The sequence below is a fragment of the Tubulanus polymorphus genome, chromosome 9, assembly GCF_964204645.1.
Source record: "Tubulanus polymorphus chromosome 9, tnTubPoly1.2, whole genome shotgun sequence".
Lineage (NCBI taxonomy): Eukaryota > Metazoa > Nemertea > Palaeonemertea > Tubulaniformes > Tubulanidae > Tubulanus > Tubulanus polymorphus.
Genome location: NC_134033.1, coordinates 8219318 through 8231797, shown reverse-complemented (window position 1 = coordinate 8231797; position 12480 = coordinate 8219318). Strand labels below are relative to the sequence as shown.

Here is a 12480-nt window from a genome sequence, read left to right as displayed (position 1 = left end):
TTTTCCATTTCCCGGCCTCGGGTAACAAGGACAGTTCCACCATGGGATCTGTCTGTAATTTTGAAGAAGTTAATGGAGGCTCCATTTGAACCTCTTTCGGCAGCGTCTTTTGCGAATTTGTCATAAAAGACTGTATTTTTGCTGTTCTTGGCTTGCTCGGCCCGTCGCTCTGAGATTCATGCGCTTTCAGTCCGACAAGGTCACATTGTCTTTGGGCCAGCGAATGAATTTGTTTCGCTGCGGCCTGCTTTGGAATTTTTGGCAAAGAACCAACGACCAGGCTCGGTTGGGCGTCAATGGCGAATTGAAGCCCTAAAACATCGAGTGGAACCGGGCATCCCGGACAGGACTTTATGTCCTGTGCGGGCGTTGTGTTTCTATTTAGATCGCTCTGCTTCACGGAGGGGTTCACGGGAGCGGTTATTTATTCCGCTGCTGGATCACCTAAAGGGTGATATTTCGCGGGACACAGTAGCCCGATGGGTCTCTTCAATGATCAAGGACATTTTATTGAAGGAGAATCTTTCCTCGGAGGGAGTCGTTTCTCATCAAGTGAGGTCTATGGCTACTTCCTGCGCAGCCTTTTCGGGTGCTCCGTTGGAGGAAGTCTGTCGGGCCGCCTTTTGGAATTCACCGTCGACATTCACGTCATTTTATTTACGGGATGTTTCAGGCCAGTTAGGCTCATTAGCTTCACTTGGTCCTGTTGTCATGGCTCAAGGTGTCCGTTCTTTCCGATCGGACCCTTTAGTGTAGAATATTTATGTAGCATTATCAGGATCACAGGGGGTGTATCCTTGTACATAGTTTGGGCTCATATCTGCAAGTATTAATTTCGCAAAATTCTGGGGGGGGGGCCCCTGAGCTGGACGGACTCACTGTGGCCAACCGGTCTTCCCTGTGCTACAGTGCTCCATTCCGTGCTTGGGTAAGTGCTCTCTTTTTCCCTCTTACCTTGCGTTTGAGCGGTGGTTTTTCTATCTACCTTTCCCACCATCCTTGTGCTAGGCTAGTCTAGCAAAAACCATAGGAAAGGGTACAGTACTCGATGGAAATATTACAATTTTTGGAACTAAAATTTGTATTTCCGAGTAGTACTTACCCTTTCCTATGGTGGGAATCCCGCCCACCTGCCCCGCATAGCTGTTTTTTGGTCTGCTATGACGAAAAAAGATGGCGGATTTCGCCGGTGGCTAAATGCAATACCGCAGGGCCGGGTCGTATAGAAAAACCATTGGCGATAAATCCAAATTTAGAAAATATTGGCAAAAACCATAGGAAAGGGTAAGTACTACTCGGAAATACAAATTTTAGTTCCAAAAATTGTAATTTTCATTGCATTGACCAAAAATAGTTATTTCTAGATGGACCGGAGGAATCAAAATCAAGAGCCCTAATTTTGATTGTGACTGTACAAAATATTTGATATTTTTGGCCCTATTTGTGTTCACATGGACCCAATGACAGCATTCCACCCTTCCTAACGTTAGGTCACAAGGATTCGTCACAACGTTTTCAGATGAAAACCAAAGCTCTACCCAAGTACCCTGATTCATGTGTAAATGAGAGCCATGCGGTATGCCCTGTGTAGTTCAAGTATGTTATGCACGCAGTGTGTATTACGATACTATACTTAGGGCTAGTAGCATAGATGAAATAATATACGCATGCACTAGCGGAAACCTCACACTTATTTCTTACACTGCAAAAATATTTTAGTCATCGGAATATATTTTGAAGGAAGGCAATTTATTTTTCATAGCGGAATTATTTTTACTGGCGCATATATTTTCATAAGAAAATAGTTTTCGCTTACGAATATTTTTTGATGGAAATTTATTTTTCACAGCGGAATTATTTTTACTCACGAAATATTTTTTCATGAATGTGTATTCTATTATCATTAGTTTTTTCTTGTATTGATCGTTCATTGTCCATCATTATCTGATGCTAAATTACATCTGAGCGCACAATGTAAAATATACTCTACTTTTGAGGAAAGGATTTCTTATTAAGAAACTATTCTACTGATGAGGAATGTACAACTTTTCATAATCTATGAAAAAAACTACGATTTTAGGAGAAAGACTACTATCAAAACTACTCCAAATAGAGACATAGATGGCGGTATTCTAACTACAAAGATATGGGTTCAAGATCACATTCTACCCCATACAATTTTGAATTGAATTTATTTTCTCAAATATGGACAATAGTGTTAAAATTTTTGATTACATATAAGTTAAGAATTTACATATTTGAGGGGCAACTCCGAGCCCTAAGAGCTGTACATGAAGGGGATGCCCTCTATAAAGAAAATCAATAAAATTATATATATTTATAGATGCAATTAAACTGATATCATATGAATGATAATGGCTTCCAGTGGAGAGTGTATTACAGGAGTGAGGGGGTTTTTCAGACCGCAAGGCGTGAGTTTAGTCTATGAAGAAGTTTGTCAGCAATTCTTACTACTACGCTTCTACCATAACAAGTCGATGATATCTGAAGTAAAGACTGTGCTGCATTTGTGATATAAGACCCTAGTAATTTGATCATTTCACTGAATATCAAATCAAGTTAAAGCTTTTGCCTAACTTCCCACATCTACATAATTCCATATAAAAAAAATTCCACCAGAAATGTCCCAAGATGAACAAGAAAAATGATGTTCACTATATACTGGATCTTCCCCTGACAGATACTCTGAAAACTGGTGAACTTTCAAGGAACAATGAGCTAGGCACGCTTTAAAAAATTGTTTTACATAAAATATCTACATGTATTTGATCGTTCATAATCTTTCAGTTAGTGGCCATACATAGTCAGAGTCGGGAAATCCCCGATTGCCCAACCGGTTGGGAGAGCCTTTGGATCGGTTACAGTTTAATTGTGGTAAGTTGAAATATTTTCACCTTGTAAAGTAATGCCGATTTTCTCATTTCTTGTCATTCGTAGCTCATGGCTGTTCATAGTCAAACTATGCAAATTCCGCGGTGCCCGAACGGCTGGCGTGGAATGTGGATCGGTTACAGTATAATGATGGTAAGACGATAAGATGTTTAATGCTTATCGTTGTGTACTCTGGCTTCTCATTTATATGCTGACTTTCGCTTTGCTGTATGACCGTGCACCACTTATGACCTTGCATCCTGCTTATTAGCATTGGTCTCGCTTATGGCTATTTCACTTGAGCTTTCAGGAAATGAAACCAATTAGTGCTATATTATTTCAACATGCTTGTACCGTAAACCCTACTCAATCGGGATCATTTGTGACCACGCAAAATTCCAGTCATCCACCACCAGATGCAGTTACTTAGCAGTTAGTCTCAGGTCATTTTCAATTGTCTTGGAAATATTATCATAATTACAAGCCGTGAAATTGATAGATGGGCTTTTCTATTAATTCATCTGGTTTTTGAGAAATCTAGATTCGATGGAGTAGGTTTTGCCAATAGATGTGGATCCAGCTTTCTGAGAGTATTTTCGCAATATATTTCACTAAGTTTTTTTTGGTTTTAAGCCTCACCCGCTACGATCAGTGCTTGACTAAAACCTTCATTGATAAAGTATAAAACATGTACCCAGCTATGAAGTGTTTGCATTTTGCACCCATCGTCTGCTTTTTAGCCCACTTGGGACTTTAGTCCCAGCGGGCTATTGCGTTCACTTTTCATCCGTCCGTCCGTTCGTTCGTCCGTCCGTCCGTCCGTAGACGGAATCCAGTTATTTTGGGAAGTTTTGAAGATGCTTCAAGGTAATGTATTGATATTTGGTTTATACATGTGTCTACCCTAGACACATCTTCAGCCCAAAAACTGGCCCTCTCAGATTCAAGATGGCCGACTGGCAGCCATTGTTGTTCGTCAAAATCAGTACTTTTTACACTTTTTGAACTTTTTGAGGGAAATTAAGGAAGACGCTTAAATCAATTACCTTGATCTTTTATATATATTTGAATCCCCCCAGGGCCCATCACCATAAGAAAAATTGGGTCGATCGGACTCAAGATGGCCGTCCTATGACCTTTTTAGTGCCAAAAAATGTCCTGTAGCTTCCTACTGGTTTGCCATTTCTCATTGCAATTTTTGATGGGTATTCCTTGGAAAGGGTTGTTTTATACTTGAGCCAGGTATTTTTGATTGTGACGCAATTGGCGGCCATCTTGGTATCATCAGTACTCATTGGTAGGTGGGAAAAAGTTTTTCCACATTATATTGATACCTAAGCATATTTTGGTTCCATAATTAATTGCAAAGTTGTTGCTCATGACATCATCTATGATTGTGGTGAGTTTTAAGGACATTATTTATTCTATATGGTCACCAGGGGGCGTTGAATAGTAGAATAACTTAGTATTTCCTTATTAGATTGGTACCTAGGCATATTTTGTTACCATGATCAATTGCAAAGTTGTAGTTTATGACATGTTCTATGATTATGGTGAGTTTTAAGGTCATTGGGTTTTGAATATGGTCACCAGGGGGCGTTGAATAGTAGAATACTTAGTATTTCCATATTAAATTGGTAATGAGACATATTTTGTTATCATGATCAATTGCAAAGTTGTAGTTTATGACATGTTCTATGATTATGGTGAGTTTTAAGGTCATTGGGTTTTGAATATGGTCACCAGGGGGGGCGTTGAATAGTAGAATACTTTCAGTATTTCCATATTAAATTGGTAAAATCATAGCTGCTGACATGTTCTATGATTGTGGTGAGGTTCAAGGTCATTGGTTTTTGTATATGGTCACCAGGTGGCGTTGGACATTGAAATTCTTAGATTGTTGAGCATTGGAAACCACTTCCCAAGTGGGCATGGTGTCCCTGGACCCCTAGTTGTATTTCTTATTTGAATGATGTACTGGGTATTACATTGTTAAGCAAAGTGAACTTAGGATGCAGTTCCATAGTCGTGAGTGAGGTTTAATTCTATATCTAATCTATTAGTTTTTGATGCAACTGCAGTTTACATAAGTATCTGAACCTAACCCTAACCCCCTCAATACCATTGACAAATTTGGTTAGATCATCACATCACTTATGGTAAGTTGTCTATTTTTGAGTCCCAGTGTTTATTTCCATAAGTCGTCTGATCGCCCAGCTATGATGACCTAAGTGAGTAGCAGAGGTCGCCTAAACAACTGTCATACCAATTTTCGAACACATGAATCAACTATGGAACTGGCACTCTTGATGAATCAAGAATTGAAGGAAATGTGTGTGGACTCTGCCTCCCACATTCTCTCCTTAGTTTGAAAAAATCAGCGTGAGCTCCGATACACTATATCTGTTTTTTTTTTTCTTTAATTTTAACACCTCAACCCGCTAAGCGCCATGCAGGGCATTATAAGCGGGTTTTATGTTTCTTTTTCCCAATGGGGGAGAGACCAGAGAAGAACCTTCGACCAAGAAACTCGCCACCAGGGTTTGAACCTGTAAACCCTGGATTGACGAGGTCAGTGATCTGTATACCAGACTAAAAGTGGTGATCACACTAGCGTTTTTTACCTGCAACAAATTTGGTCCATGCTAACCTAGTCCAAAAGGGTCCATGCAAATTTTAGCACTGGCCAAATTACTCCTCGTGAAAGTTCTGTATAAGGTTCTGGAAGTGACTCGACTCACTTGCCACAGCAACGTTTTGATACCATTTAAGTAATGAGTGAGAGATATACGTGTGATTAGGCAAAGGCTTAATTCAACTAGGGCCTGGTCCTGATCAATCTTTTCAGTTTGATGCAGCTTATGTCCTCTAGATCAATGAAGCAACTAAGCCCAAAGTATAAGACATGGTTTCCTATGTTCTTATGATCTGATAATTGTACTGACTTCGATATTGAATTTTTCAGCACACCGGCGCTGGTTCAGCAGCCACTGGTCAGAGTATGCAGTCGCCAGGTTCATGTTTGGAAGATTTCCGACCATCTCCGTTCATCGAATGTCATGGGCGCGGAACGTGTAACTACTATGCAACAACATACAGTTTTTGGCTGGCAACGATCGACCAGTTCGCACAGTTTAAACAACCTCGTTCCGAGACGCTGAAAGCCGGCAGTTTGCGTCAGCGTATCAGTCGGTGCCAAGTTTGTCTACGAAGTTCGTAACTTCAGCAAAAGTGATAGATTATTACGCTAGTAAATAATTAAATAATTAATCATTCTTTTGATTACACAAGCATAATCTACCATCAATGACAAAATCTTGCCCAACATCTAAGTACTCAAACTTTATACTGAGTGGTCCTAGAAATAAAAGAGTAATGGTGTAATTGAGGGCATTTATTTAGGTGTAATTCACCCATGGGGGTCCAATTGAAGTACACATACTCTAAATTGCGTTTTCTACGTTTTATAAAGACAATGATAGGGAAAATCGAATAGATTTTTATGCTGCATGCAATCGTAACTGAAGAAGACAATACGGGGACACTTTGTTCAAAAATTTCCCTTGGTCCGTTTTTGTTCTGGAGCCAGCCTAAAAAGATCTTCTAGATGTTCTTATCTTATTCTTCTTAACCTTCTCTATGTCTGGACAAACTGGGATCTATCCTTATCATCAGTAAGTTAGGCTTGGCCCTGAGTGAGAGCATTGTGTAAGTATTCGAAAATTTATTCCCAATGTCACTATATAATTATTTGACCTAGTTTTAAAATTGTGGAAGTTACCAGTTAGTGTTTAAAGACCCAGCTTTTTCCACAGCTTTTGGTCAACATACTACTGCAAAAATAAACGAAAATTAAAGTATCTCATGGTCAAATCTAACTCCAGGCCCATCCATGTGCCCCTTTTCCCCATAGATCTGTCTATGTTTCTGTTGCAAAATGCCAAAAGTGTTGTGATTGAATACAGTTTTTAAGAATCTATAACCAGTAGTTCACTTTTGGCAAAGGATTGCTTATTACGCATTAAGATTAGAATAATTAATGTTAGTTGATTATCGATATCATAACGTATTTAGAATGTTTTGCACATGGTTGAAAGCACAAATAGAATTATGTTGAAATGTTTTGCATTCATTTCGCTTTGGTATCTGCAAAATAATCGCTATATTTTTTTAGTTATCATACACACTTTTTGCACATATGCATGAGTGAGCTGAAACATGCACATGTGCAAGAGCGTTGCGTTGGTTTTGCTAGCAATATGAAGTTAATTCAGGGGTGGATCCCGGGTGCTTTACACTAAAAAAGAAGTAACCTAACCTCCCTCAGTTATTCATATAATCTGCCATAATGCCGACCAGTTTTTTGGCAGCCAACATTTTAAAGTTCGATCGCTAATGATTAATTACCAAGGCGCACCCCAGTTGCTGGAAAGAATCTATATGTGAAATTTTCTTTGCTCGAGGGGAGGCAAATCTCCTCTGCTTTATGATTGATAAAGACCCCTGAATCCATGCCCTATACAATATCAATTGATTTCATTGTGTAAAGTTACAAACTCTGTAAACTACAATTTTTTTTTTCTCCTAATAAAACTCTCACTTGAGAGAAAATGTATGAAAAAATTTAAAAATGAAGCGATGACTGTATTAAATGTTTATTCAATTTCTGTATGTTTTTATAATATGTACTTATATACATACGTATATGTATAAACGTGTACATAAGAATATATCAATTAAATTGGATGGGAACAAACAGCACTATCTATATACCATACGTGTACATAAGAATGTAAAGATTTTTTGATATGCCAAATCCAGTTCCAGTTGATGTGAATTGATTTGAAATTGTAGTATATTTTCGACTATTTAACTCAATAATTTAGACAGACAATTGTAGAAGTGGCTAGGCCCTGGTGTTTTTTGTTTCGTTGAAAACTCTTGTGCTATGAATGTCTGGATGTTTGAATGTTCTTAACATATAAGCGCGCTGGTATATAATATCTGGTATATATATTTCATGAAGTCTTGTGGAGTTAAGATTATCATCTTGTGGCCAGAGAATATTTTTATGGTCAGAGACCATAAAAGGCATCGTATCAAGTAAAAATCCTGCGGTTCACCGAACAACACCTGTAATAGCTCCACTACCATGGATGTAGTGCCATAACTATGTAACACATAGATCCGATAGAAAAATGCCTGTTACGCATCATTTACCTGTATCCGTGATTCTAGCTATGGGCATTATAATTCTCAAATTTCTGATGAAATTATGACAAGTTTTAAGGCGATATAATTAAGGGCCTACCTCGTGGACTGATTTATTCAAAAGTAGTTCATAAAAACTACTGTGCATGGTTTTACACTGACTGGGAGAGGGTCATTTCTGTCACTGCAGGGTTGTAAATGAAAACTTGCTCGAAAACTGGCCCGCATAGTGCGTGTAAGGGGATTTTCAAATGAAAATTACCAGTAATGCGTGTACGTACGCAAACTGCGCCGCTTGAAGATACTGTACTCTCGGGGAATCACCCTACGTGGTTGATAGTGTGGCTTTTGAGACTAATATATACTACATGGTGCTGTGGCAAGGTGAGCGGCATTCCGGCTCGTATATATAACATAGACTGACTCACAGAGTGACAGATAAATTGAAAAAAAAATCCTATTCATGGTGTGCGCTGTAGAACAAAAAAATTTGATAAGAAACTGAAATTTGTTATCACTGACCAAAAATTCTCCTCATGCTTCCACTATTAATCATTACTTTATTAGTCAATTTTAATCATCTGTCTCCGACCATATGGACCTTATGGTCCTCTTGTTTATGCCAGCTTTGGCTGGATTGTGGTAAAAATCTTTCATCTGTAGTTAATGATTTTACGAGGGATGAAATGAAGCTATTTTGCAAATGTATAATTTTATGGATGAAACATCAAAGATGCATGGATGCCCTCCTCTTTTTAGCCCACTTGGGACTTAAGTCCCAGCGGGCTATTGCGTTCACTTTTCGTCCGTCCGTAGACGGAATCCAATTATTTTGGGAAATTTTGAAGACGCTTCAATGTAATTAATGTCTTGATATTTGGGTTTACACATGTATCTACCCTAGACACATCTTCAGCCCAAAAACTGGCCCTGTCAGAATCATGGCCGACTTGCAGCCATTGTTGTTCGCCAAAATCAGCATTTTTTACACTATGTAACTATGTAAACGGTCTGGCCGATCGATAATCATTTGTATGCTTAATACACACGCTCAAAGCTATTTTTAGCACACTCAAACGCAATTTCAGTAGCCTGTAATTTCACTTCTAATGGGCGAATTAAACGGACTAAGCAAAAATATATTTCATAATTTGTTTTCTTTATGGTACGCAAATTTGAAAGCCGTGGGTTTCATATTTTTTGAGAAATTTACCAAAAAGTGTCAAAAAATCGATTTATTTGAGCACGTTTTTTTATACAGCATCTTCAACTGTCCAAAATAACACATGTGAAAATTCAATGCTATTTGCGTCGGAAGAACTTTATCTCGTCAAGATCCGATGCTTTGTTTGGTAGTTATGGGCTTTCAAAGATGAAACCCCTCAAAATCTCGGTTATATATAATTTGTGTTGACCAGGTTTGAACTCCATCATGAAGTCATAGCATTCGTTGAATATCAGGGGCGGATCCAGGGGGATGGGTAGACAGTATTGGAAGGAAATTTAAGGGCACCTTTCTGATCTAAGGGCACACCCAGTATCCAGGTCAATGCGAACGCCTTACAGGGGGGTCTGGGGGCCCACCCCCAGAAAATTTTGAAAATATGGTGCCATTTAAAGGCTTTTAGAGGGCTTCTAGAGGCTAGCAGCGCAATCCAGAATAAACGAATTCGAGACAAGATTTCAACATATGCGGATAAAAACGAAGCTGGCGAACCCATATGAAAGAATGGTTGTCGCCAACTTCGCCTAGTGCCCCTATAATCTTTAAAAGTGCCCCTTAACAATTATACAGAATACAGCTAACAAGTGCCCCTTCATTGTTAACAATCGGCAAAAATTGCCTCGTCTTCACATTTATCCTTATGTCGTGTGCCATCTTCTTAACCAAAAGTGCCCCTAAAATTTTCAAAATTAGGCAAAAAAGTGCCCTTTTCTTCAACATTTTCCGCGTATAGTGCCCTCTTCTAAAGTACGAGTGCCCCTTTAGCCCTCCCTGAAAAGGCAAGGACAAGGTGCCCTCATCTAAAGCATGAGTGCCCCTTGCAAAAGGAAAGTGCCCTTTTTAATTTATCATGATTAAAGGCGTTACAAATATGATTATCTCTCCTCACTTTCTCGGCAGCAGTATATACCGATTAATTTTATAATTATGCCCGGATTCCGGACACGGAATTAGCGGTTGCTGAAATAATGCCGTCAAAAATATTTCCGGTGAAATTTCGAAGGGCACTTAAAAATTCTAGACCGTATTGGGCAATACGGCTAATACGGTCTGGATCCGCCCATGAATATGTAAATGAGGTGGATCAGCAGGTGCTTAACAAAATGGCGGCATAATTGAAGAGGTTCATATTCATCATTTCTAGCGTGAAATGATTAAAAACCATGTCAGTCGATAAACTATATTTCGTCAGTTATCAGCACTGGCCTCAAGCATAGCAAGCAAGCATTGCATAGCGTTGGGAGCTTCTGTCCTAATTGAGGCATATGATAATGAAAAACCTCCGATGAATCCCAGGCTCTCACTGGTACTCGGGTACTCATAGTATTATTTGTTTTATATGCATTCTATGAATGTATAAGAATTATGAATATTAATTTGTTGAGACAAAAATTCCCAAAATCAATTTTTCGATCAATCAAGATTTCATTCTTGTTAGAAAGTAAGTTATCACTGACCAAAATGAAGTCGTTACTGATATATTTCTCTTATTCAATTTTCAATGAAATGAATTTTTTTCGCACTAGTAGCCTATACATGACAAATTTTTTACTTCACACTATGGTTTGGCAAACCACTGGACCATTGGTCCTTTATTTAAGTTTTTGAGGGAAATTTTAAAGACGTTTTGTCAATAACCTTGATCATTCATATGTATATGAATCCCCCAAGGGCCCATCAGCATAAGAAAAATTGGTTCGATCGGACTCAATTTGGCCGTTCTGTGACCTTGTTTTGTTCCCAATAATGACAATTTTGGCCTGAATTCTGAGTCCTGTAGCTTCCTACTGGTTTGCCATTTCTCATTGCAATTTGTGATGAGTATTCTTTGGAAAGGGATGTTTTATACCCGAGACAAATATTTTTGATAAGCCAATTAAGGCCCAATTGGCGGCCATCTTGGTGTCATCAGTACTTATTTGTAGGTGGGAAAAAGTTTTTCCACATTATATTGATACCTGAGCATATTGTGTTACCACAATCAATTGGAAAGTTGTACATGTAGCTCATATCGTGTTCTAAGATTTTGGTGAATTTCAAGGTCATTGATTTTTGTATATTGCCACCAGGGGCATTGAATAATACAAAAACTTATTTTTTTATAAGTTTATTTGTACCTATGCATATTTTGTTACCACAATCAATCGCAAAGTTGTAGCTCATGACATCGTCTATGATTATGGTGAGTTTTAAGGACATTAGTTATTCTATATGGTCATCAGAGCGCATTGAATAGTAGAACAACTTAGTATTTCCTTATTAGATTGGTACCTAGGCATATTTTGTTACCTTGATCAATTGCAAAGTTGTAGTGACATGACATGTTCTATGATTGTGATGAGTTTCAAGGTCATTGGTCATATGGTCACCAGGGGGCGTTGAGTAGTAGAATAACTTGGTATTTCCATATTAAATTGGTAACGAGGCGTATTTTGTTATCACAATCGATTACAAAATCGTAGCTGCTGACATATTCTATGAGTCTGGTGAGTTTCAAGGTCGTTGGTTCTTTAATATGGTCTCCAGGGGGCGTTGAATATTGAAATTGTTAGATTGTTGAGCATTTGAAACCACTTCCCAAGTGGGCATGGTGCCCCTGGACCCCTAGTTTCACTAGGTCTCATAATGTGTACTAGTAATCTGTTTCTGCCAGTTTGTTACTATGGAAGACCACATTTTTGAAATTTTCTTTTTTTCTAATGTAGTGTTAAAAGATTTTATGGGAGCTTCGCATGGTCTTCTTATGCATTGTGGGGGTCAGCGCGACGATTTCATAGGATTTTTCATTATTTGGAAAATTGAGATGGAATGATTATGGTCATTTCATCAACGCATTTTCTACCATTAAATTAGGGGGCAAAAAAATAAACCCAACTTTAAAAAGGCCATGAATATGTGATGTATGCAGTAACGTAAAACCGATTTTGGCTTGCACAGCAAAAACCAACCTATCTTTCAAATGACACCGAGAAGAACCCAGAGAAAAACACCTAAAATTTGTATCTGATATGTATATCGATTTCATCTTTCTCTAACGTTTGGTACGCGTATATGCACACCCTAAAAGACATATCATGATTCAAATGCAATAAAATAGCCACGTTATGCGAGAGAAACAATTTTACAATGAATTCTTGCAAAAGAAAGATTTT

The 12480-nt window shown here is 38.4% G+C and overlaps 1 protein-coding gene across 1 annotated transcript in view; it reads left to right on the top strand.

Annotated features, from left to right (window-relative positions):
- The window catches only part of LOC141911379 (uncharacterized), a 93877-nt gene extending 82415 nt beyond the window's left edge, over positions 1–11462 (top strand). The window contains exons 35-36 of the mRNA XM_074802378.1: positions 2959–3045; positions 5858–11462. Of these exons, the coding sequence (XP_074658479.1) occupies positions 2959–3045; positions 5858–6112 (342 nt within the window). The 3' untranslated portion in view covers positions 6113–11462. The remainder of the gene's footprint in view (positions 1–2958; positions 3046–5857) is intronic.
- Positions 11463–12480: the final 1018 nt, after the last annotated feature.